General features: G+C 41.4%; 1 protein-coding gene across 9 annotated transcripts in view; it reads right to left on the bottom strand.

Moving 5' to 3' along the window:
* The window catches only part of MICAL3 (microtubule associated monooxygenase, calponin and LIM domain containing 3), a 172,873-nt gene that overhangs the window by 24,259 nt on the left and 120,622 nt on the right, over positions 1 to 27,992 (bottom strand). For 7 of the 9 annotated variants that reach the window (XM_072923833.1, XM_041713711.2, XM_072923834.1 and 4 more), the window contains 11 exons: positions 22,896 to 23,091; positions 18,377 to 18,603; positions 17,162 to 17,251; positions 13,961 to 14,098; positions 11,793 to 11,855; positions 8,942 to 9,046; positions 8,237 to 8,359; positions 7,742 to 7,833; positions 5,046 to 6,918; positions 4,080 to 4,174; positions 92 to 142 (listed from right to left, as the gene is read on the bottom strand). In XM_072923833.1, the coding sequence (XP_072779934.1) occupies positions 92 to 142; positions 4,080 to 4,174; positions 5,046 to 6,918; positions 7,742 to 7,833; positions 8,237 to 8,359; positions 8,942 to 9,046; positions 11,793 to 11,855; positions 13,961 to 14,098; positions 17,162 to 17,251; positions 18,377 to 18,603; positions 22,896 to 23,091 (3,053 nt within the window). The remainder of the gene's footprint in view (positions 1 to 91; positions 143 to 4,079; positions 4,175 to 5,045; positions 6,919 to 7,741; positions 7,834 to 8,236; positions 8,360 to 8,941; positions 9,047 to 11,792; positions 11,856 to 13,960; positions 14,099 to 17,161; positions 17,252 to 18,376; positions 18,604 to 22,895; positions 23,092 to 27,992) is intronic. The other 2 variants (XM_041713709.2, XM_041713710.2) reach the window with 2 other exon arrangements.

Raw genomic sequence — 27,992 nt, 5'->3', positions numbered from 1 at the left:
CACATGTGGTTGGAGCTATGGGTTCAATGGGTTAATGTACAGGGGGACATGCAATGCAACAATGGCCAACTAGTGGGAAGGGAGACACTACCTTTGACGAGTATGATCTCTTGAATGCCAAGGCGTGTGGTACATAGATCGACTTTAAAGGGGGGATGGTAAAGGGAGAAAAATAAAAAAAAAATGCACAAAATGAAGCAAAATCAGTTCAACATTGAAAACAGATGCACAGTAATAAAACAAAGTGGTTTTTACATGAAACAAAATTGTGCAAATGCTGAACGTGACCCAGACTGATGGAGCACAATGGAACTTCTGGCCACAAAATCAAGTTTCTAGCACTTTCCTGAAGGCAATTAGCTTTGGCAGCCCCATTGAAGAGGAGGTCAACTTGGAAATACCTTTTTCTAGAGGAATTATTTGGCCTTTGTCTAGCTGTATGACTACGAAATTCTGGATTAAGATTCAGAATAATGGCTTATTTCTGCAACATATTTGGTTTGAACTGGCTTGGCCAACCATGTATTACTCTGTCACACAACTCTCCATTTACATTCTGATTTACAGTCTCTCCTAGGAGTTGTGTTTATTCTAGAGTTTTAAATTATCTCTCTTTCATAGAAATAATAATTGACATTTAACCGACATCATAAATCTTATTCACTGCTTCATGAATTAAGAAAGACCAGATGGGTTCGGAGTGGGTTATGCAGTAATGGAAACCCCTTGTCAAAAAGGAGAGCCTCCAAAGATCTCAAGGAGCTAAAACTGGAGGGGGAAAGGAGCAGGAAAAGGAGGAGGAAATCACTACTTCCTCTAGCCAAGGACATTCTATGCTACCCTGTACCCAAATATAAGGCAAGTAAAACACTTAGCTTTGTTTGCTGAGAAGGGAGGTAAATTTCCCTTCATGTCACAAAGTCCAGAAGGCATTGTGCCACTCTGGGCAAACAGACAGCATTTTGCACTCTCACATTCAGTTAACTAAAACCAGTCACAAACGAGAAGCCAGAGAACAACACCAGCATCTTTGCAAGCTCCAGGAAAAAGCAAGTTACCTGTGGTGGTGAACACCTGAGCACAACACCACAACTCTACAGGAACAATGACAAACACACACATGGTGACAATACACCTACAAACACAACACCCACGGGGCGCTCACGTTAGGAATTTTTTAAGAGATGCTTCTCTTGAAAGACACCACGTTTAACAACACTGAATTAATTCACTGCTGATCACAAAGAGCAGAGCAGGCTGTCTGGGAAGCAAGCTCACTACATTACCAAAAAAGCAGCACGAACAGGAATTCAGTTTGGAGAAGGGGTTCACATAAAAGTTAAGTAGCAAACAGCAAGTCAGCTCTTACCCATATAAAGTAGCAGGCAGGTTATTAATTAAAAAAATACAACTCCCACCCCAAACCAGTACAAACCCAGCTTGGTCAGACTCGAAGTTTGGTTACATTTCTTTTGACAGCAAGGCATTCCAGTGTTTGCATGTATACTCTACATCCTTGGATAGGATGCAACAAAATGAAGTAGGTCAAGTTTTCAGATTCATATCCTTTAAATAAATACATTCTCAAAACTATTCTTAAGAAAACAGGCAGATGCTGGGTAAATAAATTCTTAATGGAACTTCAGCAACAGCAAATGAGTGAAAACAAGACACTAACACCAGACCCTTGGCAGAGCTTGTAAGATATTTTCAGTAAGAGGATTCCAGGCATCTGCCACTGTCATTTAACATCCCCTCCTGTGCTTAGAGATGTGATCTTTCTTTCTGCAAAAACCATTTTAAATCTGAGTGGCCCAACATAGAAAAAAATGACCATCAAGGTAGTCCAAAAACTCTGTAACTCTTATCTGAACCCGAGGTATTGGATATCTGTCCTCTGCTGGCCCCAGGTACCTCATTCTTCTGCATCTCTTGGAAAATGCAGAATTTCTCATGAAACACCTTGAGGGCATGCAAGGGGAAATGGAAGGGGAGGAAAAAAAAGGGAATAAAATAAAAACAAAATAATCTTCCTCTCAGATGAGATCTAGACCAACTAGGGAAAGAGATCAAAAGAGAGATAAGTAAATATAGAAAATTCCTATTTAGTTCATCAGTTTCTTCCACCAGCCTTAAATTAATTCATTAGCTATTCCAGTTCATTCTGATATATATACTTAGAAAGCATTTCACATGACATTCAATTTGCAGTAGTTCCACACCTTTGCCATCTCAGCTAAGGATCAGCATGGCATCTGAGATTGACTCGTGCACATGGGATGACAGGTTTGACACAGGAGGCACAGGCCACTGTGGCTGTGACATTTCCTTCCCAGAGGTTCTTTTCTTCTTGAGCTTTTTTAACATGTGTACTAGGCACCACCAGGAAAGAACAGTGGGAACACAGTTTTCATTTTGCTCTACCAGAAGAGCCTTACTGTTATGTGGGGTCAATAAAATCTCTATGTATTCCCCCAAACCTTGCCAGTTCTGTCTAGCTGAGTTTAGAGGCTCTCAGGAATGAAAGTAGGATTCTTCATTACTATGATCAAACAGTTTCTTAAATTATTCCCTTGTTTTTGCTTTAATAGTGACATTGTAAAAATGAATCAAATAATTTCAAAACTATTAGCTTTAAAACTTTACTTTCACTATACATTTTCCACATATAAATGTGTACAATTAAACTAAATTCTTATACTAGATCCTTAGGCCAGTAGGGAGGGTGCACAGCAAACTCCCTACCCTGGACTTCAGGAGAACAGACTTTGGCTTCTTCATGGATCTGCTTAGTAGAGTGCCATGGGATAAAGCCCTGGAGAGGGGAGGGGCCCAGGAAAGCTGGTTAAAGCTGGTTAAGGATTGCCTCCTCCAACCTCAGAAGCAATGTATCCTAACAAAGAGGAAATCAGGCAAAAATGCTGGGAGGTCTGTGTGGATGAGCAAGGGGCTTCCTGAAACGGGACGTCTACAGAGGGCAGAAGCAAAGGCAGGTAGCCTGGGAGGAATACAGAGAAGTTCTCCATGCAGCCAGGGATCAGGTTATGAGAGCTAAGGCCTTGACAAAATTAAATCTGCCCAGGAACATCAATGGCAACAAGGAAAGCTTCTATAGGTACGTCCGTGATACAGGAAGACTAGGGAAAACATGGGCCCTCTCCAAAACAAAACTGGAAACCTGGTTATCCAGGATATGGAAAAGGCTGAGGTGCTCTAACTTTGCCTTGATTTTCACCAGCAAGTGGCTCCAGCCACAGCATCCCAGTCACAGAAGGGATTGGGAGAATGATGAACTGCCCATGTAGGTGAAAGTCACATTTGAGAACATTTATGGCACCTACAGGTGCACAAGTTCTGAAGGAACTGGCAGAGAAAGGATCTAAGCCACTATTCATCATATTTGAGAAGCTGTGGCAGTCTGGTGGAGTTCCCACTGACCAGAAAAATGGGGAACAAAATCCCATTTTTAAATAGGGGAAAAAGGAATACCCAGGAGACTACAGGCCAGACTGTCTCCTTTCAGTGCCTAGTTGTCCTAGGGTGACTTTATGATGCATGCATTCCCAGCTATCTGTTCTGTTTATGCTGGTTATTATGTTCTGTGCCCTCAAGACTGGCTCTGAAAAGTCAAGTTTTGTTTTGTTATCAGCCTGTTCACTCCCCCACGGTCTGCTGGACACAGACAGTGCAGTACATAGTGCTGCTTTTGCTCCTGTTTTTGCTTGTTAGTTAGTTTAGCTAGGCAGTTTGGGAAATTCTTCCCAAACCAGGTCAGGAGAGGGGCCTTGGGGGCTTTGCTTTCTGGGGAGACTCCTTCTGGAGGTTTTCTCCCAAATTTGCCCTAAACCAGGACACCAGTAAAGTAATGGGACAGTGAGACAATGGATCCTTCTTACAGTGGAAACAAGTGAAAACATCTTATTTTAGATAGGACAATCAGCCAACTTACAGGAAAACCTGCTCCATGGGAGAAAGAGTAAAAACAACAACATTAATCACCTAAGTTTCTGATGTGATTCTCTGAGTCTGTGATCTGACTGGTACTAGATCCATCTAAAATGCATTTCCCACCTACGTACCTCTCGTTTGGATTTCTGGGAGGAGCGTTCCAGAATATCGTCACTGGAGAGGTCGGAGTCCTCTGAGAAACTCAGGTGCTGACGGAGCTGTAAATCTGTGAGGTTGGGAATAAAAAGGGGCAGTTAGAGAAGTGGTAACAATCCTTTCTGTAAACTCTTCTGAGCTCAGCTGCAGGTTGTTTGATTGAGCACCAAAAATACCCAGTCCTTTTATGTCAGTGTCAGTTGTTTTGCCTCAGAGGGATCAAAGAAGCCCTGCTCCACAAAATGACCAGCACGAGTTTGAGCTGTTCTAAGAGAGCATTACTTTCTTCAAATGTTGTTAGAAATAATGATCATAGTTCTCTTTTTGTGCTGTATCAATGCTCTTAGGATAGATACAGCACTTGGTTTGACAGCAGCTGGCTCTATTTTGTCTGTTTGTACAATGCCAGAAAAAGGTAACATGTTTGCTTTTAACCCCATTTATGGGTAACTTCATTACAGTATCCCAAACCGTCATTAAACATCTCTGCCTGCAACTGGTGGGCATGTGAAGATTTACAGAATGCTACCAACTCCCTCTTTCAGAGATCAGCAGACAGCCACCAGATTACTGAGAACAGGAATAACAGCATCTCTGCAGTCTTCAGCTTCTATGGAGCAGGTGGAAAGAAAGAAAAGATCAGCCGAAGAAAAGATGAAGATCAGATTTAAAGTAGGGATGAAATGTCATAAATTCCAACAAATGATGCTTATTTCTCAAATCTAAGACATAAAAAAGATGTACCTTGTACATATTGCGAGTTAAGCTTTTAGTTAGGGTTCCATTTTTTTTTCCCTAGCACTTATCCCGCCGCCCTGCCCATCTGAACACTGGGAAGCAGCAGCATTCAGCACAGGAGCTGAATGACAAAGCAAACCAAAACTACTTTCAAGGACACCTCAGAAAAGTAGGAAAAGTGCAGAGGCACTTATCTGTTATACCTGCAGCTGTAATCAGTGGAGAGGGTTTGTGCTTGCCAGAATCCACAGTGGCATTACTTGAGGGAGTACTTGGGCAAGATTTCTCATCAGCCTTTTTCTTCTTGTCTTTCTTATAGCCAGAGAAAACAGACTTCCATAACGACCTAGGCTTTGTTGCTTCCTCTGTCCCACCACTAGATTTGTCAGAAAGTCTGCTATCGTTTTTGGATTTCTTCTCCTTTTTGTTCTTACGAGGGGAGAAGAGGGAACTTCTTTTCTTACTCTTCCCACTGGAGCCTTCTGAAGAGCTGACAGACCCTTCAGGTCCAGCCATGTCAGCAGGAGGAGTGGAGTACTTCTCAGTAGCAGAATTATGTTTTCTTGCGGATCCCTCTGCTAATTTCAAGGCCAAATGCTTTGGAGACTCATAAAACAACTCTTTGGTCTTCAAGGGCATAGAAGATGCCTTTCGTACCCTCGTGGCCCCAGTAGCAGCAGCAGCAGCCATCTCCATATCTTTCATCTTACACAACTGTTTAGCCATGGCATCACGTAGCGCTGGGCTCTTGACAGACTTCTCTCTGGCTCTCATTCTCTCTTCAGCAATCTCCTTGGCCTCCACAGAAATGTCAGGGAACACTCTCTTCTTATGGTGAACCCCTCCTTCCACTGAGGGTGGACCACCGTTTTCTTTGACCAAGGGCAAAAGATGTGGTTTCTCTGGCCTCGGCCTACTGGTAGGAGGAGTAAAGAACTTCTCGTGAAGGCTTGAGTCCTCTGTCCTGTCATCATACGTGTCTTCCACGTCATCAGCAAACGGAATTTCATCCACGCTCTCTGCGAACGACTTCCGCACGTCATCCCTCTTGGCCGGGGGGCACTCCTTGGCAGGAGGGGCCGGCTCCCGGTGTCGGGGAGCAGGAGGTGTCGATGCTGGCGTTGGGGGTGACCTGGCTTCTACCTCATTCTGCCAGAGTGCCTGGTACCTCTTCCTACGCAGCGTGGCCGGCTCCTCATTCTGAGGAGGTGGTGGGGGCGGGCTTGATGGAGGAGTTAGCATGGTGGAGTCAGAAGTGTTGAAGCTCTGGCTAGCCATAGTTCTCATGTTAGACGAGCTCTCCTGAAGGCCAAGACCAGAGCTGCTAGATACATCTCCCCGTACTTCACTGGGAATCTTTAGCTCTTTTTCTGATGGAGACTTTGGAGTAAGCAGAGAAATCTGCTCATTTTCTAACTTGGATAGACCCTGTCTTCTGGGGGCAGGTTGGGGTTTCACAGGATGGATCCTTTCATCCCCTGAAATATTCCTGCTATTGAAAGTCTTCTGAGGAGTTGCCTCCAGAGCAGACACAGTGAAGTTGCTCTCTGAGCGTTTGTTTCTGTCCACGGGGGTGAGCCCTAAGCTCCGTCGGATTTCAGCACTCTTCATCCAGAACTCTTCCACAAGGCTGCTCCGTTTCAGGGCTTCTTCTGCAGTAGTGGGGCTCCCCAGTTTTTCCACCTCACCATCCTGGCCCCTAAGGGCCAATTTGGCTAAAGGAGTAGATGTTAAGGCTGGGACAGGTTGGAAACATACTGGAGGCTCCACTGGGGATGGAATGGATGTTTCAGCAGAAGGCAAAGGCTGGGAACAGATAGGCATTTGAGCAGATGCTGGGGATGAGGCCAGTGCTGGTGCTCCTGGCTGAGACTCTGCTAGTGATGGGGGTGCAATGGCTTCTGGTGATGCAACCGGCTGGGACAACACTGGAGATGGTGGCACCAAAGGGCTCTTAACTTTCCTGTCTTTGGGAATTTCATCCTTTGGTCTTTCCTCAAGAATGAAAGGCTCAGGAAAAAAGCGTGGCTCTGGGGATTTTATTGCCCGGCACACTTCAGCCAGGGGATCTACATCCTAGAGAAAAATGAAAAAGGGGAATATTAATCTGAGCACATGAGAATATAGTTCTTTTCTTTTTTTCTTTTAACAGAGCTAGAAATAAAGAAACCATCCAAGTATCAAAATAATAATTTAATGTCCTAAAGTCTGCCTGCTAAACAATAACTGTGTGTGATAGAATCATTAGATGTCAATCAAAAAAACCAAACTTTATTTTAATAGAAAGTGAATTCTGTCAGCAATTGCTGTCAGCAAACCAGAAGCCAACTGTAAAAGTAAACTGGTCTATGCCAAAACTCTGTAAAACAATATTTTAGCAATTCTTAAAAAAAAAAAAAATCCAAAAAGAAAGGGAAGGGAAAATCTGAATTGAACATTTTAAGGGTCATGCACTTCCAGCTCTTACACACTGCAGTACACTTGCAAGCTGACTCCCTGGGCTGACAACATGACAGTACAACACTGACATGCCTCACTTCCTTAAGCTGAACTATGCTGAGCTCTGGAACAAAGAGGCACTGCTTTGGTTGCTACTGTAATTTTCAATTGCAACTGCACAGAATCTGCTTGTGGCACATCAAACACAGCCAGACCAGGCTAAATAGCAAACCCCTTACTTATGGCTCCCTACATTAATCACATATACATGTTGCTAGCTGCTCACTGAAATTAAAACACTCAGTATAATTCTGCCTGGGGCTTTGTGATGGGAACTTGTGTGGCTGTGATAGAGCCACTACACTCTGAGCCCCTGCTGTCAGTCCACATTAGTTTATTCAACAAACTGCTTTATTGAACTACAGGTGCTAAGTAGAAAATGTCAGACTCCCTTACTTACCTCTGCTTGTTTTGCTTTGGGACTAGCAGCTGGAGACAGAGGAAGAACACTGTCACTAGAGGGCTGGATAGGGATGGATGGCTTGCATGGATCTACGGAAAGGAAAAATGTTCAAAAAATACATAAACCATTAATATTCTATATTTTTTTAAAATGTTACACATAGCAAGTAGTGACAAATTTCTCGGCTTTTTACAAATTCTAGATTGGACATCTGGAGCACAGCAAAAATTTTTAAATGTCCAAAATGGTACAAGCTTTTTAATAACAACTTTATCAACAAAAAAGCAGTTCGAAGAGTTCTCACATTTTACAAAGCTGTAATTAATGGATTCAGAATATTCTTCTCAAAATGTTCATGCAAGCACAGACCTTGCCACTGAGAGCTGCGAGATGGTTCAAATCCAAGAGACTCTCTTCTCCAAAATCCCATAACTGTATAGACTATCTTAAATGCAATTAACATCATTCAAGCACTAAAGAGAAAGTGATTACCTTCTGTCACACTGCAGGAAGCACCTTCTGCTTCTTCTTCATCCTCAGAGACTTTTAGTTCTGCCCCTTCTACAGCACTCTGACGTAAGCGAAACTCTGCTTCTGCATCAGACGCGATGTCTTCTGATCATGGATGGAAAAAACCAAGAGAACTTGGACACAAGTCCATCAGGACATAATACTTTCTAGTCACATGGTGCTAACCACTTTCATAACCTGAGCACTTAAATGTTCACTCCTTTTTTTGGTGTGATCATTAGTCATTTAAGCAGTAAATGTAAGCAGTAAATGATTGGACTGTTAGTACAAAGAGTTAAATCAGTAACTGAAGTCCTGCCTTATCAGTTCTCTGGAAAATTTTCCATGTTTTCTGCCATATGCAGTTAATTTTACAATAGCACAGGAAGCATTCTGACAGTATTATGGATCTTTCATTAATTTAATTCTGTTATTCATCAGGATTAGTATCGAATACAGACACAAAATATGTGGTGAGAGGACATGAGAAATTCATTACATAATCCAGGACATTGAAGTTCTTCTCTTTCTTTTTGTCCCTCACTCCTGGCTCCCTTCTCAGATATTTGAAACAAACTCCCACACCTCTAAAAATAAGACCAGGTTTAAGTACCCTCATGCAAAGTGTTCATTGCCAATACATTCTGTTCACACAACAGGTTTAAAGGCTGCACAGTGGTACCCTACCATCATCCAGCTCTGCACCCGTGTCTCCCTCTTCACCTGCCTGCCCTTCTGTGTCTGCAGGCTCTGTGCCCAGCTCATCCTCCACATCATCCTCCTCACATGGAGCTAGAATATATTCAAATATTGAGGGGAAGAAAAGAAAACAAACACTGCACAGTGAAAAAGTTCTATATTAAACTGTACCAACAGTTTATACTGGAGATGTATATCAGTTACTGTCAAAACAAGAAATCCTGAAATGTGTCACTTAGAGGGACATCTATGGTGAAGTGATACTTCCAGTGAATCAAGGAATGCCTGCCCTTGGGGAGTCTCCAAGGCACTTGCACTGAAAGCTGCCAGGGGTTTTCTAAGCTACAGGCATTGTGAAAAATTAAACAAGGAGACTGGGAGGACATCAAATCAGAATAAAGGTTACTGTTCTCCCAGGAAGATTTTGGTTTTTTCTTTATCACAGCAGAACAGTCCCCGCCACTTGATAGCATATGTGTATTAGGCCAAAACTGGAACCTCACAATTAACCAGGACTGTTCATCTTGAAATTGAAACTGGCTTTGAGGGTGTGAGTCAAAGACAGAGTGTGGGTATGGGATTGACCATTATTACACTTGGAAACTGTTTAACTCTGTGCAGCTACAGCAGTCTTTGGTAATAAGGTCTAAGAAAATGCATACGCTGTAAAAGTGACTAGTGCACAAATTGAGATACTTTGAATTAATTAAAATGACATATATAAAACCTTTTTTTCTGTTACAGATCATTAATTGAAACACTTTTAAGTAATTCAAATTACATATTCAAAACTTTCAAAACTTTTTTTTTTCCCATTTACAGACCACAATTTGATTTGCTAGGTTAAAACAAAGAAGATATTCTTGAATCTGTAACCCTGAAAATTATGACATACTACTGCTACTGATACTACTGCTTTTGACAGCATTTAATTACAGAAGGAGAGACAAGACCAAAGTGTGGAATATAAATCTCATTATTAAATGATACTTAAAAAAAAAAAAAACTGTGCAATGGATAATTTGCTGCCTTTTTATTTTTGGTTCAACATTTCCATTGAACATAATTTAAATACTAAAAAAAAGTGAGCACTTCCAGTTCCTGATTCTTTTTATATACTAGTGACAATGTGTCTCTTGGAACAATTTACATCATTGCATTGCTAATTAAGACAATCTTGAAAGCAAATTAACTCTCCCTAAAACTGAGGTCTTGCAGCCTCTCCTTTAATACAGGTTTTTGCTTATTCCAAAAGACAGCCTTCAGCAGGTGGTTTGTCTTTTTCCTTCAACCTGAGAATTTCCTTTATTCCATGCTCTGTAGTGAACAAAGATGAGTTTATTTCCTGTCAGCTACTGTGAAAAGGCAGTTCCACTCATGTATGATAATATACTGGCCTATTCCTTTACATCAGAGGATTATCAAATCCAGAGCCTTGCCGATGTCAAGCACAGGAAAACTGAATCATGTGGCAAAGGCTGGTGTGCCCATAGGAGCATTTATAAATCTGCTGAACAAAACCAAACCATGTCCCAGTCTGATCATTGCTCAGGTATGCAATAGCTTATGTTATTTTGGAAATGATAATGTCATGGAATGGCTTTATGGTAAGAGCAAATGTGAGTAATCTTAATCAAAATTTGCAAAAAACATAACTAATGTTAAGAATATCTGAATCCACTATGATGCATGTGTGGGTCTTCAGATTCAGAAACCATGATTGGATGTGACACACACGGATTGCATTGGAGAGAGAGGAGAAAATCAGGTTTTAAATAGGTTGGTACAAAAAACTCAATGGCAGATTACAGATGCATCGATAAGTAACAACTTGGTGCAAGGGTGGTTCCCATTCTGAGGGACACGGGAAGCTTGCAAGTGGCTGGTTATATGATACATATACTGTGCATATACATATATGCAGTTAGGATGAAGAGCAAGAGGCCAAAAGCTGTCACACAATGACTCAGAAGTTACACACTATGGCAGCCAAAGACTGGGATCAGCACCTGGTTCATATTAGCTGGCAGCTTGTGAGAAGCCTGCATCATGTGCAGACACCTTGTAAACACTGCTGACTTGCCAAAGCAGCAGCAGAAGCAAAGTTTTAAAGGCAAGCTAGCTATTCTGATGTGCCAAAGCAACTCAGCTATAGATGAACTACCTAGCACAGACTGCTCCACTGATTTAGACACTTTCACAGCTTTACACAATGTATTCCCTCACTGTCATCCCAGAATCTTCAGCCTCATCGGTTTGTAATATAGAGGACCACACAAAAAAAAAAATCAGCTGAGCTCTATCATCCTTCAGCATTCCCGAGGCTTTCCTGAATAGTGTGAACGCCAGGTCAAAAGAGATACAACCACTACCACTATTCCTAAAGATCTCAGCTTTGATTCATTCTTCTTTCCTGTTTTCTTCACCACATGACTACCGGTGTGCAGTTGCTACAGAGAAGTGTGATTGCTTTAAGCACTCTCTGCACTTTCAACTGCAAGAAAGCCCCGAGTTCTTTTAGTCTAAGGGTTGGGGGAAGAAAACCTGGTCCCACCTTCAGTTTATGAAGCAACTGGAAGCGCTCAGTGGGATTCCTGCACCCAGGCTAAGCTGTCCTTGGCCTGCCTGCAGAGGGTTACGATGGGTGTGCAGCTCATGCGAGAAGGGGCTCTGAGCAAGGCGCACATGCACACTCCCCGTCCCCCCTCCACGTCCACTCATGCAGTAGCGACAGGGCCGTAAGTTCCAGGGTTAAAGGACCAGCTCAGCTGCTGAAGGCACGGAGAAGAGAGGGGCAGGGTTATTGTGCGTTGGAATACATAGAACATCACCAAACTACCTCCAGGGACCGTCTCCAGCCACGCCTGTACCGCCTCATGGCGTACGGAGGGAAGGTCGGATGCTGAATTTAAAAAAATAAATTGTAAGAAGTCAAAATTAGACCAGCAGTCAGCGTCTAAAACAGAAGAGTGACAGAGGGAAATTTTTCACTGGCAAATACAGGAATAAAACCTATGAAATTTCAATCACCCAATTTCAGGCTTGAGAATCAAATTGAGATAACACACAAATGTCAGGGGCCTAATCTTCCTTTGGGATCTGTAATATTAGAGGAAATATGTGTGGCACAGTGAGAAGAACACCGCATCTGACCAGCAGGCTGCTGCTACCACGCTCCCCTTGGAACTCTGCAGAGAAGGGAAACTGAGAGAAGAAAGAGCTGAGCAATGAGAGAGGGGTCCCATGTGTCCCAGAACCTGCGCTGCCCAGCAGATGAAGAAGAGCTCCTAAAGCAGAATGAGAGGGACTTCTGGGAGCTGTGACACTGTCCCAGGCTGTCACATCACACCTCCTCACTGCTGCTGCCAATGGGCTCTCCAAACACCCCGGATCACGGAATACAGCTCCTCAGCCAGGAACAACCTGTCTCCTGAACTCAGGCTGAAAACGTACAGCATGTCCACAAGCACATGTTGGCAACAGCCTTTGAAATACCCAAACTGCTGATAACACCTGCACACACTTCTGCCATATGACAGAGCAATAGAAGAAGCTAATTATACATCAAGATAGTCCTAGGTTGGCCCAGTTTCAGAGAACAAAAAGGAAATACTGAATCCCTTCCTAAAGGAATTTGGAAAGAGCAGAGAATCTATTTTGGAAAGATCACCTGTGGCTGGCAACTGTAATAGTACCCCACAGAAAAGCAAGGATTATAAAATGCAAATTAAAATAAAAATCTGGAAACAAGAGTGACACAGACCTCCAAGCAGAAACACAAGTAACCTTAATTGTTGTAAACTTAAGAAACATTGTTAATATTTTTTACTTAGTGCTTTTTAAACATTAGTCAACCACTCTAGCAATACTGAATGTTACAGAGAGTTGGATACAGCCTATTTCAGTGGCTGCAGAGGGAATAAAATACCCATCTCTTATTTGTAGGGAGCTGATTTCACACCAGAAAATCCCTGTGCATTCTACAAACTGCAAATATAAGTATAGCCAAACTGATCTGGAATTGTGTATCAAGCTAGACCAGGATTAAAAAAGCCCCTATACCAAACATATAAAACTGCAAGGAAAAGACAATTGTCTGGAATAGAAAAGAATCACGTATCATGAGGTAGAGTTGCAGATTTTTAACCTAATTTCATTTTTTTCAGTGAAAGACACCCCTTCTCACAGCAGAAATACCCCATCTACAATTGTGTCACCATGGTTGCAGATTGAGAGAAGACCACTGCTCATCAGCTGCATGGTGAGCTTTGATTTAAGCCCACAGATAAAGCACTTATGACATACTTACCTTAAGACAATGTAAAATAGCCTAGAACAAGGTCAGCAGGGACTGCTGGAAGGTGCTCACATGAGATCTAGACTATCAGCATTTTCTCCCTCCAAAGTTTTCCTTTGAGTAACTGACAACTTGCACATTAGACATAGGTATACCGTAAAATCTTCAACACAGGGAGTCAAACCTGCCACTGATCAGATTTGCAAGCCCTTTGACTCCCATCGTTCCCTGCTAATACCAGATGCAGTTACATACTTGGAAAAGAAGCAGCAGAGAAACACGCTCGATACAGAAGCTGACACTGTTCAATCTTTGCTCTAGCAGCTACACAACACAGCCCCTCAGCTTTCCCTAGAAAGTGTAGCTTTCACTGCCACAAAAAGCACAAGACTACTACTATTGGCATCCCTAGTGAGTTACAGGGGGTTGATTGCCAGCACGAGGAAAAATGCTATGGAGTCAAAGCAGGCAGACAAATAGCTCAGAAGTCACACTGTCACAGAGCTGAGAAAGCAGCAGTTTTAAACAGACACTGACCTGAAAAGCAAAATGTTTAATCAAGTGTAATTTCAGTGCAATTTGAAAGCAGTTCCTTTCAATCACTGCTGCCCCTGCTCAAGTCACTGGTCTCGAAGGGCACAGAAGCAACAGAGTTAAACAGCTGCAACTGGGATCCAAGAAATGATGGTGTGGGGCTTGGGGGAGATTACCTCTGGAGGTGGAGGACTTTGAGGCTGAGACCATTTTTTCCTCCTCCTCTTTCTCACGGATGTGTGTCCAGTGCACATCTGCCAGGATCTCCAGAGGATCAACCGGATTTACAATCTGCTGCAGCCTAAGGTTTCCAGCTATCAGGAGGAGGGCATGGCATAACAGGTTGTAGGCAGGGTGTATGAAGGGCAGGGAGGAAAAGATGGGAGAACAGTGGAAAGGAAAGGTAGTACATCATAGGAAAGGAAATAAGAAAAGAAAATATTATTGGCTAAGGTCAGTTTGCAAGACAGACAGAAAAAGCTCAGCACTGTGTGCGCACGCATACACCAATACAGTGCTCCTCACACCTCCCATCCAAGCTGAGTAACGCCATTCCAAGGGCAGAGGGATGCCATTAAAACATCATCAGACATCATGTCTATTGCAAGAAGCTTTGCTGAAATGAAAGAAGTTCTCTGGGTGTCTGACACCATGTGGTATGTAAATACCAATATAGCAGAAATTCCCAGCTCCTTCAGCCTATTCTTTATGATTATTGCCAAAGATGTCTTGCTGTTAAAGGTGAGGAATAATCTCCACCTGATTGATGCACTAAGACAAAAGGTTTTTCATTTCCTACTATTGGGCTAGGCACTTCTTTCTAATCTGGGTGCACACATTGTGAATTAAATAATATGATGGATTTGAAAGTTTCATGTGTGTATGTGTGTATGCACACATGGGCACATGCTAATTTTAACATCTAAAACCACTTTGTTTACTCTTGGCTCTTTTGTATTGACTTGTTCAAAGGGAGAATTTTTTTTTCTGAAGGATAACAGCATTTTGATTGTGACTTAACAGCTCCCCAGAAGGGAATTCCTGTCACACAAGTTATTCTGTTTAAGAGAAATTGCATTACTCTCCAATTACCTGCCTACACAAAGCTCAGCTACTTATGGAATGTCAAAGAGAACAATGGGCACCTAAAGCAATTGATAAGCTTGTTTAATTTCTACAGAACACCTGCCCTGGGAGCACTTACTCTGAGGTATTAAATTTACAGACCCTGTCTCTATTGCTGTCTGCTTTGGTTCTGTAACTCAGGCTTCATTCATCCATAATAATATAACTGGGTCTGCATGGGACAGTTGTTCACCTGTACACTGTCTGCAGGAGTGGTCTCCAAAAGCAAACCTCACAGCTGAAAGGAAAATGCCCACTTACTTTATAAAGTAGGAAGTCAATTTTCACAACTGGATTACCAGCAGCAGTTTAGAACCTCAAAAGCAGTTAGATTTTCATATGGTGCTCTAATGTTTGAAGAGAACAAGACACATTAGCAGCATTTAGAGCTTGCATTCATTATTTCCTGCCATCTCATTTTAACAAGTTCCTCTCTCCCAGCCATGTTTTTCCCAGACATGACAAAGTGTTTGGGATATCCGTTTCAGAAATGACTATGTGTGAGATTTGGCATTAAAACTGCAGAACAAACAGGCAGAAGGAACTGCAGGAAGGACAGAATCAGCAGATGGTCATTAAAGGGAAACGGGCTCAGAGGCACAAACTCAAATGCAGAGCAGGATTCACAATGTAGGCAAGGATTCCCCAGCTTTGGGTCTCTGTTGCCTCACCAGAGTGTTTTTGTATCGATTACACAACCACATGGGCTAGCAGAGGTGCTGGCCCATCCTGCAGGGACAGGAACCTGGGCTGTTGTCACTCTGTCCCAAAGCACTCGCATGCAGCCCCCAGGATGAGTAGAGTTAGCGTTTGCATTGCCGCACAAAGTTCTGTGTTAAAAGGTTTAGGTTTGCCAGCAGTGGCTGAGAAGTACAGAGTCACCCAGCAAGGCTTGGAAAGAGCAGGTCCCACATGATCTGCATGTTTTTAAGTGGATTGCTCTGGGATTTAGACCACTGTAACCCACACACCTTTAGTTTTTCCACAGAAGCCTGAGCCTGTCCTGTCTGTCCCTCTCACCTTTTCCAATAAATAATGAGCAGCACAGCCAGACATGAAGGGCTGCTGCTTAGCCTAGAGGCAAACCTAACACTTCTTTAATGTCTGAGTGCTTGAGAATTTTAAACAACACCTGGCACAGCCTTTCCTCAAGGCTGCCTGCTAAGCTTTCCAGGAAGCTGAACATTATTTGCACTTAGATTTGGAACGGTAGCTTTCCACCATTTCCACTGTAGCAGCAGTACTTTACAAGCTGTGGGCAGATTCAATGTTTTCACTTTATTGGCTCAATGTTTTCACTTTATTGGAGTAAGGAGCCATTTCCAAACCAGCTCTTAAAGAGTCGGGTCTGAAGCACCTGGCAACTGCAACATGGGGAACTTCTTCAAGTATGCCCTTCAGCCACCTTACTAATACTTCTCATTCTTATCACAGAAAAGTTAGATGGCAAAAAAGTTATAACGCTTCTTCCATTTTTTTTTTTTCTTTTGGAGAAAAAAAAAAGAAGCTAAGCTTCTGTTATTACAACCATAAGCTGTAAAACATGCAGTTTGACAACTGCATATGCCCCCTTACAAGCAGGAAGGCACTTGGATTTTCCTTTTATATATTCTAGCTGTAATGAACTACATTGAGGGAATAAGGGTTAACAAGCTATTTGGACCATGTGTTACAAAAAAGCCAACTATCAAAAATAAACTGCAAGAGACTGCATCATGGAAAATGACACAACCAGTTAGATTTGAATGTCTGATTAATTTTATGACCATTATGTAACTGTTTGAAGAATCTTGAGGGATTGCTGTAGCTTGATTAGTTTCCTTCCAGACTCTCCCCACAGACAGACAGAAACACAGAGGACAACAAAAAAAGCAACTTTGCTGACACAAGCAGTCTAAAGGCAGTACTTCTGATGTGTCCCATGTGTCTGAGATAATGCACAGATGCAAGTAGTCTGCATGTATAGAACAAATCTGATACTCATTACCTGGAAGTCACTGTTCATGCAAATTACAGCAGCAAATTGTCCAGATTTTCTAGAAATCCTGAGGTACTTGGCAGCTTTATCACCTTCCTAAAACCAGTGGCAACGACAGATCTGATTTATGGCACTTAAACCTGGAGATGAACAACAGCTACTGAATCAGTTTTGAGGGAGCTGGTAACACAATGAAATAAAGCACAGAAAAACTCTTCATGTGGGACCTGCTCTTTAATAGCTTCCCCTGGAAGTGGAGACAGTGTACGGGTACCTTTACGTGTACCCGAGTCCTCTTCATCTGAGAGATGTTGAAGCCAGAGGCCTTGCTGCAGCTCTCTCTCCCAAGGGTTATACTCCCCCTCTACAGCAGAGGGAAGCACACATCCACATTTAACACCAGCCACGCGTGTACACACACAAGCCATGGAGAGAGGGAAAGAGAGAAAGAGAGAGGACAGGATCAGAGACAGAGAGACTGCCTGGAAATGCTGCAGCTCCCCATATTCCCGACGTATTCCAAGTGCCTGGCAGGAAAACTGCTTGAATGAAACAACATCCATCCAGGAACACCACTGCTCAGCAGACTGAACACACAACATTGCATGTTACCATACTCATAAAGAAGTCTTGACTTCCACACACTTCACTCATGGACATTCAGCTCCCAGGTAGAGAAAGTAGCCAAGGAGCCTGCTGAGCTCATCAACAACACTGCCACTAAGACTCAAACACTGGGCCTCTGCTGGCAGTAGGCAGCCAAAGACCTTTACAAAAAAGCTCTTTGGAGTCTGCAAGTCTCCTCGAAAAGGAAATGTGAGTATAAAGACAAAGACAAGAGCAGTGAGAAATCTGGCATGGTGGTGAAACACTGGAAACATGTCTATTCTGAGCACAAACTTTGCATTTTGATGACTGAGACAAACACAGGGGAAGGAGTCTTTCCCTAAGGTTTTCCACAGAAACCTTTCAAAGCTAAACTGGGAACTGCCTGAACTCCCCTATTTCTCAAGGCCATCTTTTAGCCCAGGAGAGCTACAAGCACCTTCTTGTGAAATGCCCTGCTGACAGTAGCAGGGCACTACCCCTTAGTGAGGTACTCTAAAACTGAAAACACTGCAACCACAATGTTTCCAGTTCCTGCTGTCAGAGAACAAAGGGCACGTTCAAATCTAATTTCAAATAATTATAAAAAAACCAACCATAAGCCAATAGAGCAGCACAAGGCTGTGAATTGACATGCTGGCATGGTTTATGGGAAGCATATTGTATGAGTACTAGTACTCTAAACTGTCCTGTGGGCAAAGTCCTTCAGTATCCAGAATGAACCACCTCGAGCTTTCCTTGACAACAAGTCACTCAAAAATCAGAGCAACAAAGAAGTGAAAGAAGTAAAGTTTTCCAAGGCGAATTTTTCTTATTCTGCATGGCAAATACTCAACTCATTTTCCCTGCTGGTTGGCAGAAAGAAAGGACAAACCAAGCTAACCTTCACTTGACTCCTCATCTTCGTCCTCTTCATATTCCTCCTCATCATCATCGTATTTGTACTCAATTTCATGATTTTGCTCAGCCTCAATCTCTTCTTCACTCTTTCCCTTCAGGAGGGCGTGGATACGCACAGCCTCTTTCCATGGCACACCACCCAAGTCTGAAGGGGGCTGCTGTTCATCATCTTCCTCTTCATCTTCCTCCTCCATCTCAGATTCTGAACTACTGTAAGGTTTTAGAAAAAAAAATATTATACTGCAAAAAATAAAGAATATCATTAAAGATTATTAAGTCAATGCTTCTTGATCAGTCTCAGATCACTAACAAGTAATTTCAACACACATAAGCCTAAAACATAACACTGATTTTCAGCTTTCAACATTTCAGAGGCCTTTTAGAGAGAGCATCACCTGCAGGCTGCAGTATGGTCCTTGCCCTGCTTATTTGAAAGGAGAGGCAGCAGAAAAGTGCCTCTGTCGCCAAGTCCAAATATTTGTGCAGCATTTATTGTTACAGTTCAAGACAATTGAATACAACAGAAAAAAACTATTTTCTTCATATCACATTGCTCTTGATAAATTGGTGCAGGAGTCCTTCACAGTATCAGAATGCAGAAGGCCATGGCTTTTGATACAGCAGCTACTGCTAAGATACCCAAGATGATTTTGGCACTTGCTCCTGTGAACCAGAGAAGTCTTGGGAGTAGAAAGAATACAAAACACATCAGGCAAAGGAAACAGCATGTGAACTAAGGAGAGATGGAGGAAAAAAAAAAACCCAAATTCCTCACTTTTCTGCATCACAGACAGAAATATGTATCCAATTAAGTATACAGTGTGCATGGTGGCAAGAAACTGTAGGAAGTAGTGCAAAGATAATTACAGTAATGAGATTATTATTCCCACAGCAAAGTCTAAACCATGCAAAACAATAAATCATTAGTGCCTTTTAGAAGACACCTCTGTTTAATTCTAACAGTTCCTCAGCATATGCAGCAGGGGCAGGAAATGTAACCAATCATTCAGTGACATTTAATCTAGCTCACTCTTACATGCCAGACTACCTGGAGGGATTGAGGAGAAAGATGGTTGCATTTGTCACTGGAAAATGAATGAGGACTACAACACACTCACAGATCCTCTCTGAAGGGTCAAAAGGTGCTCCAGCTTTGTTTTACTTTGATAGACCCTTGTTATAACAGAACCACATTTATTAGAGCAACTGTTGGGTGCTTCCCCTGTAAATCTTAAAAGGCTCAATTCATCTGACTGAAACAGAAAACTGTTTGAGAATAATTAAAGTTTGGTGAATAATCTGAGAACAGTATTTCTGCTGCCTCCTTATGTCCACTATCACTTCCTAACAGCCCTCGGCAGAACCCATCCCATACAGACAATGAAAGGGAAAACCAACAAGTTGAAAATAATAAAGTTTACACTTCATGTAGGTCTACAAAATACAACTTGTACAGTTGCACTATCTTATTTACATAAATTTTATTCATCTACTAGTCTGAGAGCCTATTTTTGATAGCAAACCTAAGAAGGAAAACCCTTTGTTCATGCTCTGATTGTCACACACGTAGTCTATAGGCTCTTAAATTCTTCTCACTGGTCTGCATAGAAATAACATTATTTTGCTCAAATTACAAGCCACTTTTTCACAGCATAAACTCAACAGTTATTTTTAACATGCTGCCTGATTTTCACACGTGAAATACTGAATACAAACACTGTTGGCAAGCCACAGGATTGGAGCATGGAGACCAGAGCATATTCCAAAGGCTTTATGCAGATATTGCCACAGAGATAAAATGTGATGTTCCCCTTCTCCCTGATTTACTTTCCCACTGTTGGGTATGGAAATAAACCTGACAGGTGCTGCATGCTGGGGGCTTGGTGTGCTGTCAATGAGTTTTACTGCTGCTCAAATTGCTGCCATGGCTGCTGAACGAGATGAGCTGCTGCTCTTCCACCTGCCGGCTTATCGCATGGAGGAGTGACGACACAAATTCTTTACCACACAACTCACTTTACCTTCTTTGGCTTTTATTTATCACTTGGCTTTTGTTTGACCTTTGGATACTGAGAAATGAGAAGCTGAAAGACATCAGTGAGAGATGGCCTGGTATACTGAGCATTCCTTTCAGCATGGAGACCCTGTGTCGTAGGAATTAATTCAACAGCTGAAATTTTATTTTTCTATAAAGCAGAAATCAAAGATCAAGGTAGGTTGCTCTATAGAACTTGCATAACTAGTTGAGTATCTCATTAGAAAAAGGTGTATGTATGGATTTAGTGCTGAGGAGAGGAACTGAAACCTAAACTGTGGCAATGACTCTTTTCTCTTGCCTTGCCATATAAACCTATACAGCACAAGCTGTCCTACGACACTCCTTTGAAAGGCCACAGGACATGACAGCAAAACTGCAGAGGGCATACTGGGGGTTCCTGCAACTTAAAGGCAATGAATAAGGCATATAAAAGGTTTCCCACACCCTTCACACTACTGTGGAAAGTCTGAGTTCAGTTACTTAATTGTTCTTTTTCTTATTGAAAATTAAATAAGATTAACTCTCTTTTGAAAAAATATACTTTGAATGCTGTTTCCCATAAATTTCTCTGCAGTGTGTGTGTGATGGGAAGCTGTGCACCAAAATGTGAGGTCTCTGCCTGATTTCTATCTGCCACCTAAGTGAAAGCTTGAAAGCCCAGCCCATCCTTTGTAAGACATGGAGGGAACAAAGAGTTCCCCATCTCCTCGCCTGCTCCTAACCCTGCAGCACTGCACCAAGACAGTGAAGATGATTAAATCAGGGCCTTGGTTGGCTTGTTGCAGGAGTCAAAACTATTTCCTTTTCATGCTGAAAAAGTAGTCAGACGTCTCCCTTTTTTTCTTCCCAGTCTTTCTGTCTTTGCAGTCTACCCATGAAGCTGATACAGCTGGACACAGGATACCCAATAGCTACACCCCCTACAAAAATCTCCCTCTGCTCTCTCTGATATTTGGCCTACACAGCCTTGTCCATTTTCTGAGTAAACTGCTTGCCATATTTGGATTTGGAATATAAATTCTTCCAGGTCAAACTGACAGGGAATTTGATGCGTTTCCTCTTTTCTCCTTATGACAGAATGTGAGTTGCTTCACACATGAAAAATTAAACAGTGCAGTCTATTACAGACAGAAATACTCATACTGATAAGAAGTTATAGGGATGAATGTAAGACAAAAGGAACTAAATGTAACACCCTATGAGACAAAAATCAAATTTGCTAACCTAATGGTGTACCACCCTCAATCTCCAGAATCTCAAAAAACACCTCTTGGAGATGACCATCAGCTTCATGCCAAAATGGCAAAACTTCACTTTTTTAAAACTAATTATTGGGCTTTGTAAGTTTTCTACCATTTTTTTGAGCAGGCCTATTGTGTCCTGATTTATTTAAATTTATTTTTATTTTAAATAAAAATATTTTACAAAGAGTAAAAACAGTCAATAGCTCCACACTTTTGTTTTAGAGGTAGAAACATAAAGGAGTAAAAAACCCTGAGATCATTAATGCATATATTGTCATAGTTGATATAATTCCTAAACCTGAGCAGGTAACTAAAGGAAGGACGAGTTAAGAAAATATAGTTTGCATCTCTCAAAAACAGGCCAAGATTATTCAATTTCTCATACAGACCTATATCTGCAGGTAATTTATACATAGAATATGATTGTAGGATCTAAGTTTCAGGAAACAAATAACAGCATTTTCTGAGTTTATTTCAAGACTACTGGACAGACTCAGAGATGAAAAGGTAAGGGCTGCTACTGCAACAAAGACAAGTTGATGAGAAATTGTATTAAGACACCAAGACTCTGCAAAAATGTGCGATTGACTGTGAAGTTCATGAGCATTCTTCCTCAAGGATTTCCTCTCAATGATTCTTGCAAATATTGTTTCCACCAGCTCTACCTGCATGGATGTGGATCCTGGTGTGCTTGCATAGAATTTAGTATATAAAGAGAAATTAATGAAGGTACAACACAGTACTATACCTTCATTTTATTATCATGAAGGTACAACACATTTTTCAACAGCCACAGCTATTGCTTCCCATTAATACCTCTTAAGCATTGCACCAGCATTCAGTCAGGATTACATGTGTGTCAAGCCTAAATCTTGAAACCAAACATGGGTTTGAATTGCAATGCAAAGCATACAGAAAAGAAGGTAACTTTGGAACCCCATTCCATTTGAATGCATGTTCTGTTTGCTCAAAAGACTCACTTACCTTTGATACAATTGAAAAATTAAATTTAAAAATCCCTTCCAATTTAGAACTTAATCTCATGGTATTACAGTGCTATAGGTGTCTTCTGATAGTAGTGAGCTATTCAGAACAGAAACTACAGGCGTGTTTCAAAAACTTTAGAAAGGACAACGTGGTAAATGGTTAAAGAAAAAGGAAAGGCAGGCAAAGCCAGCTGGGATGGGTGTAGAAAAAGCTGATGAGCAATGTGTGCTGACCTGCTGGGCACATCTTCTTCTGTCCCTTTGTCCAGCACGCTGCTGAGGTTGTGCTCTGCCAGCGTCTCCTCGGGGACCTCCTCCAGCTCCTCCTCGCGCTGCAGGGACAGGCGGTAGTTCTCCAGCTCGATGCGCTCCGGAGTGCCCCGCAGCCGCTTGGCCAGGCTGGGCTCCTCCAGCCCGTTCACACTGGGACCTGAGGACAAGCCAGGCAAGAAACAACAAATGCAACAGTCAGAAATTCACATTTTTAAGAGAACTGAGCAATTGGGAGAAAAGGGGCACGAGGCAGAGGGAGGTAAATAAAGCAAGAGAATACCTTACGTCATTATCCTGTTCGCCACTACTGGGAGGCCAGACTGCAAAAGGGAATCTTAGTGGTTTTGGCTAATAGATGCTAAAAAGAATGTTAAATGTCCTAGTTGAGAGAGGAAATAGGGCCATTTTAGCTGCAAAACTAGGGATGCAATGAAGTCTATGTGGGGAAGGCCTGGGCACAGGCTGGATGCATTATCTGGGACACAGAAGGAATGCTATGGGGCAACCCTCCTGTGTGTTAAAATTGGCACCAGCCAAGGGAAATATACAGAGCTAAGGAGCAAGACAATATTGTTACTACATAAAGATGAGGGTAGGAATGAAAAATGCCAAATTTTAAAACTTTTAATAGACTTGAATTGATTTAAATTTCAATCAGAATTTGTAATGAAATCAATCACAGGGACAAATCTCAGAAAGACGTTTGCAAGCAAAAATCCCAGAAATCCCCAGAAATTGCAATGATATATGAAACAGACAGTTGTAGAAAAGTATTGAGAAGCTTAATTCACGGTAGTACTCAATAAATTTTATTCTATCCTGCTTTCATCCACTTATTTTTTAAATTGTAATATTTGAGCTTGAATACCATGCCACCATTGACCCCTTACCCATATTTCTATACTTTTGTTTTGCTTTGCTAAACAAGCCACACCTTCTCACTGAAGATAAACTCTTCAGCATACTGATCATCCCCTAGATCTCTGCACCTGTCCCAGTCTGGATTATTCTTTCCAGAGCCCGGGTGATTAAAAGTGAATGTGGCTTTCCAGGTGAGGTCTTATCAGCCTAACACACAACCCTGCCACAAATCTTTCATCTGATACATGCTGAGAACACACCTGCCTATTTATATGTCACATAATACTGGTGGCTTTTACAATGTTTAGATCTTCCTCCTTCTTTGCTTTCAACTGATAGCACTTTGTTGGTAGCCAAAATTCTCAACATCTTCTTAGTGCATGACCTGGTACTTTCCACTATTACATTGCTAAGTTTAATCTTGCAGTTGGCAACATTTTGCAGTTCTTAGTGAAGGACATGCCTGTGCCTGTCCTCCTCTGCATTGATGAGGGTTTGAAATGTTGCCTCAGAGCTGAATTTCATTAGCAGACTTTTTTCCTTGGATTTTTGTTTGTGTTTTGTGGACTTTTTTCCTTTTGTAGGTTTTTGTTTTGTTTTGGTTTTGGTTTTTTTGGGGTTTTTTGGGGGTTTTTTTTTTGGGGTTTTTTTTTTTTTTGACTGGTAACCTTAATGACAGTATTACAAAGTATTACAAAGATCAGACCCTAGATCACTTTTTGGGACACTCCATAGTCTGTAGGTGACATCCAACCCTGTTATTTCCTCCTTTAATAAAACATCTCATCTCTAATTTAGGCAAACTTCTTAGCTGCTCACACTTCATGTACTACTCCCCCATTTTATCCAGTTCCAATAATTATTTCCATGTGTCAACATTCCTGTGCTTTACTCAAGTCAAGACTGTTCAAATGCACTGCTATTTCCCTCATGGAGGTATCAGTTCTCAATAAAAGCTGTCAAGCCAGTCCAGCACAGACCCTGGTGAGCCCATGCCACATTTTATAGCACTTACCTTCATGAGGTCAAAAGACTTCCCTTGCAGAACTAGCAGGTTTTAGTTATTCCTTAAAAGGTGTTACACCTACTGTTTAATTGATATGTACTTGTTCAGATAACTTTTTAAAGTTTTTTATTTGTTTTGTTTTATTTTAGTTTTTTATATGCAGGACATACTTCTGTTACCCAGTGGTCCACAGTATTTCCTGAATGAGACAGTCAAAGTACATCAGGACAGCTTGATTTAATCACCAATTGTTACCACAAAGCTCACAATTTCATTTTACACTTCTCCCACTCTTCTGAGACAAAGACTATTTGCTTCATGGTATTAGTCTTCATTTCCTAATCCTGCTCCACACTGACTCTTTTGCTCCATGATTTACTATAAATAAAATTGCATTTCATGTCAGCTCCATCTTCACTATGAACACACTTATGTTTTCCCTTACCTTGACTTTACTTACATGCTTACAAAATAGAGCTCTTTGCTTTGCTCTCCTTTGCAAAGTCTAACCCAGCATGAGCTTTGGCAACGTTTACTTTATCCTCACACATTTTAACCTCCAAGACTATAACAAGTTTTTGTTTCCTTTCTTCAGCTTTTGTAGTTTCTCACTTTATTCCTAACAGTTTTTTGTTTTTTTTTCCAGGACAATTACTCACTCAGTACCACCTTCATATTTCACACAAAATTACACAGGTCTTTACATAATTACTGGCATCTATTTCCAATCCCTCTCCTCAGAGATAACATCTCAAAGACAACTGCCAGAAGTGTTTTTCTTTCTTCCTTAGTATAATTTAACCCTTCCATGATGTGGGAAAGTGGCTGCCATGCCTTTAGCTGGAACTTCAGAGCTTCTTCATGGTATAAACAAGTAAGCTTGGTCAGGTGGCAACAGTGCCTTGCATTTCCAGGGATACTGTGGTCTCCACCATTTCCTGCTGCTAAGCCTTCTGTTGTGCTTTGGTTTGCAAAGTTTAGTGGAACTGAACTTTTTCACTGGGATTCCCTCTTTTTCATTCTCTCTCTTGATGATGATAGCAACTTGGCCAAATCTATTTTTGCAATCCATGTTACATTACCCAACAACCCTGAGTTCACAGTAACAGGGGAAATGACCTCAAATTTTGCTCTGCCACTTTGGCTGACAGCAGAAAAAATAGGACTCTGGGTAACACAGGAACACCAAGGACAGGGCAAACAAACAAGGGATATAAAATAACAATTAAAAAAAAAAAAGGTTTTGTACTACTCAGAACTTTTTATACAAATGGAGTCCTCAGCAAGGCTCAGCTACTTTAACAGGAATGTCTTTCCACAAGCTGTTTATAACTTACTCTTTTTTGATGCAAACCATGACATAGCTGCAAAGTTCACAAGATAAAGAATTTTGAAAACCAAAGAACAAAAACTTCTATCTGTCTGATATTATTTCACTTCTTTTGTTTTCTAACCATCTTAGGGGCTTTTTGAGATTCTTTTCAAAGAAAAAAAAAAACCCGAACAAAAAACCAAAACAACCAAACCCAAACAAACAATTGCCATATAATTAAATGTAATGGAGTAGAGTTTTTTTTAAGAAGGCTGTTTCAATACTCCAATATCAAATGTGGGGAGAAAGATTGGCAACCACTGCTAGGTAGAGAAGGACTGAAAATCAAGATGAGATCTGTTTAAGTGCATTTCATTAACATATATGGCCCTTCAGGTAAGTTTTTCAAAACACAAAGCATCATTGCCCTTCTCATCACAAAGACCCAGTGTAACTGGGACAGAGAATCAAACAAATCCTGTCACAGCACAAACTGGGAGTGACTCAATGCAACTGTGTTAAAAAATCTTAAAAGATGGAAAATCAACCCGAACTTTTATGCAAAAAGATGTGGTCAAGCCAAGATGTCCTGTGAGTTTGACAAGTATTTCATGCCTTAAAATCTCAAAGTAAAAAGGGTATTCCCAGCACTTTCTCTTATTAATTTATATATCCATATACTTGAGATGTCAAAGTGGTCACATCTCTCCACTCTGCCAAGAAAACATCTGTGCATCAGAGAATATGACACAGAAACTCTACTGACTACCAGTTTAAGCATGGAATTTCTAGGAATTTGCACTACACAAACTACTTTGTTTACTTAATGTATTAGTTTTCTTTCTAAAAGAAAACTAATACATTAAGTATGTCTGTTTCTACAAGATGCCATGCATTTAGCCAATCTGGCTGTCTTCAAAGCCACTGTCCAGCTTGTTACCAAATATGAAACAAAAGAAATGTTACTGATAGCCATGCACCATGAAGCCATCAACTATCAGAAGGAAAAGCACTGCACTTCACAAACTTATACAAGGAATGAAACTGTGAGATACAGGCATCAGTGAAGCGTTCAGATGATGGACAATTTCCCCATTTTATACTCTACAGTTCACAACAACTAATTTGATGCTACAATCAAAAAACCCATAAAATATTACAATAAAAATATAAATAAGACCAAGGAATTCTGAAGCTTGCTGCCTACTCTCATTTCTCCCTCATATATATATAAAGTGCTAGATGCATGGGCAAAGTCTATGCCAATGCAGTTCTTGTAGACCTAAAGTTCCTCTGGAAGGGAAAGCTGCCTCTCTCCAATTAATACACTGTATTTCCCCAGACTATTTAGCAGCTTGCTGGCAGGAGACAGCTGCAGAGTGCACTCAGCCAGCACCTGACCTTCTACTTCATCCCTGGGCCCACAGAGACAAAAGTCAGCAAGCATTCACAAGGGAGAATAAAAAAGGCTGCCAGGCTGCATTAGCCAGGAAGAAAAGCAGTGTTACTACCCAGAGAGGGGAACTACCTCAAAGCCAAGTGTAGCTTCTTGAGCAATCAACTGATCAGCTAAAAATCCACAAACAACATCCAAAATAGGACACATTTAAAAATCTGACTCTTTACTTTGGAAGAGTCAGTGGGCCATGAACATTACATAGATCATCTGAAGGGAGCTATTTTTCTTAACAGGACAGGCTGCTTAGCTGCTGCATGAAAGCTGCCAGAGCCCTTAATTTATCTCAGCTTTGACAGAGCTTGCCTCCTGAAACGATAAGTGTCTGATCAGAGATAACATTCCTAACAGAACCTCTCCTTGCCTGCATGAGTGTGTGCTATTCCAGCAACTCTGGCAATTCCTGGAAGGCTTGAGAAGCTC

Source organism: Taeniopygia guttata, chromosome 1A (assembly GCF_048771995.1).
Source record: "Taeniopygia guttata chromosome 1A, bTaeGut7.mat, whole genome shotgun sequence".
In the NCBI taxonomy this organism is placed as follows: domain Eukaryota; kingdom Metazoa; phylum Chordata; class Aves; order Passeriformes; family Estrildidae; genus Taeniopygia; species Taeniopygia guttata.
This window is presented reverse-complemented; position numbering and strand designations above follow the sequence as displayed.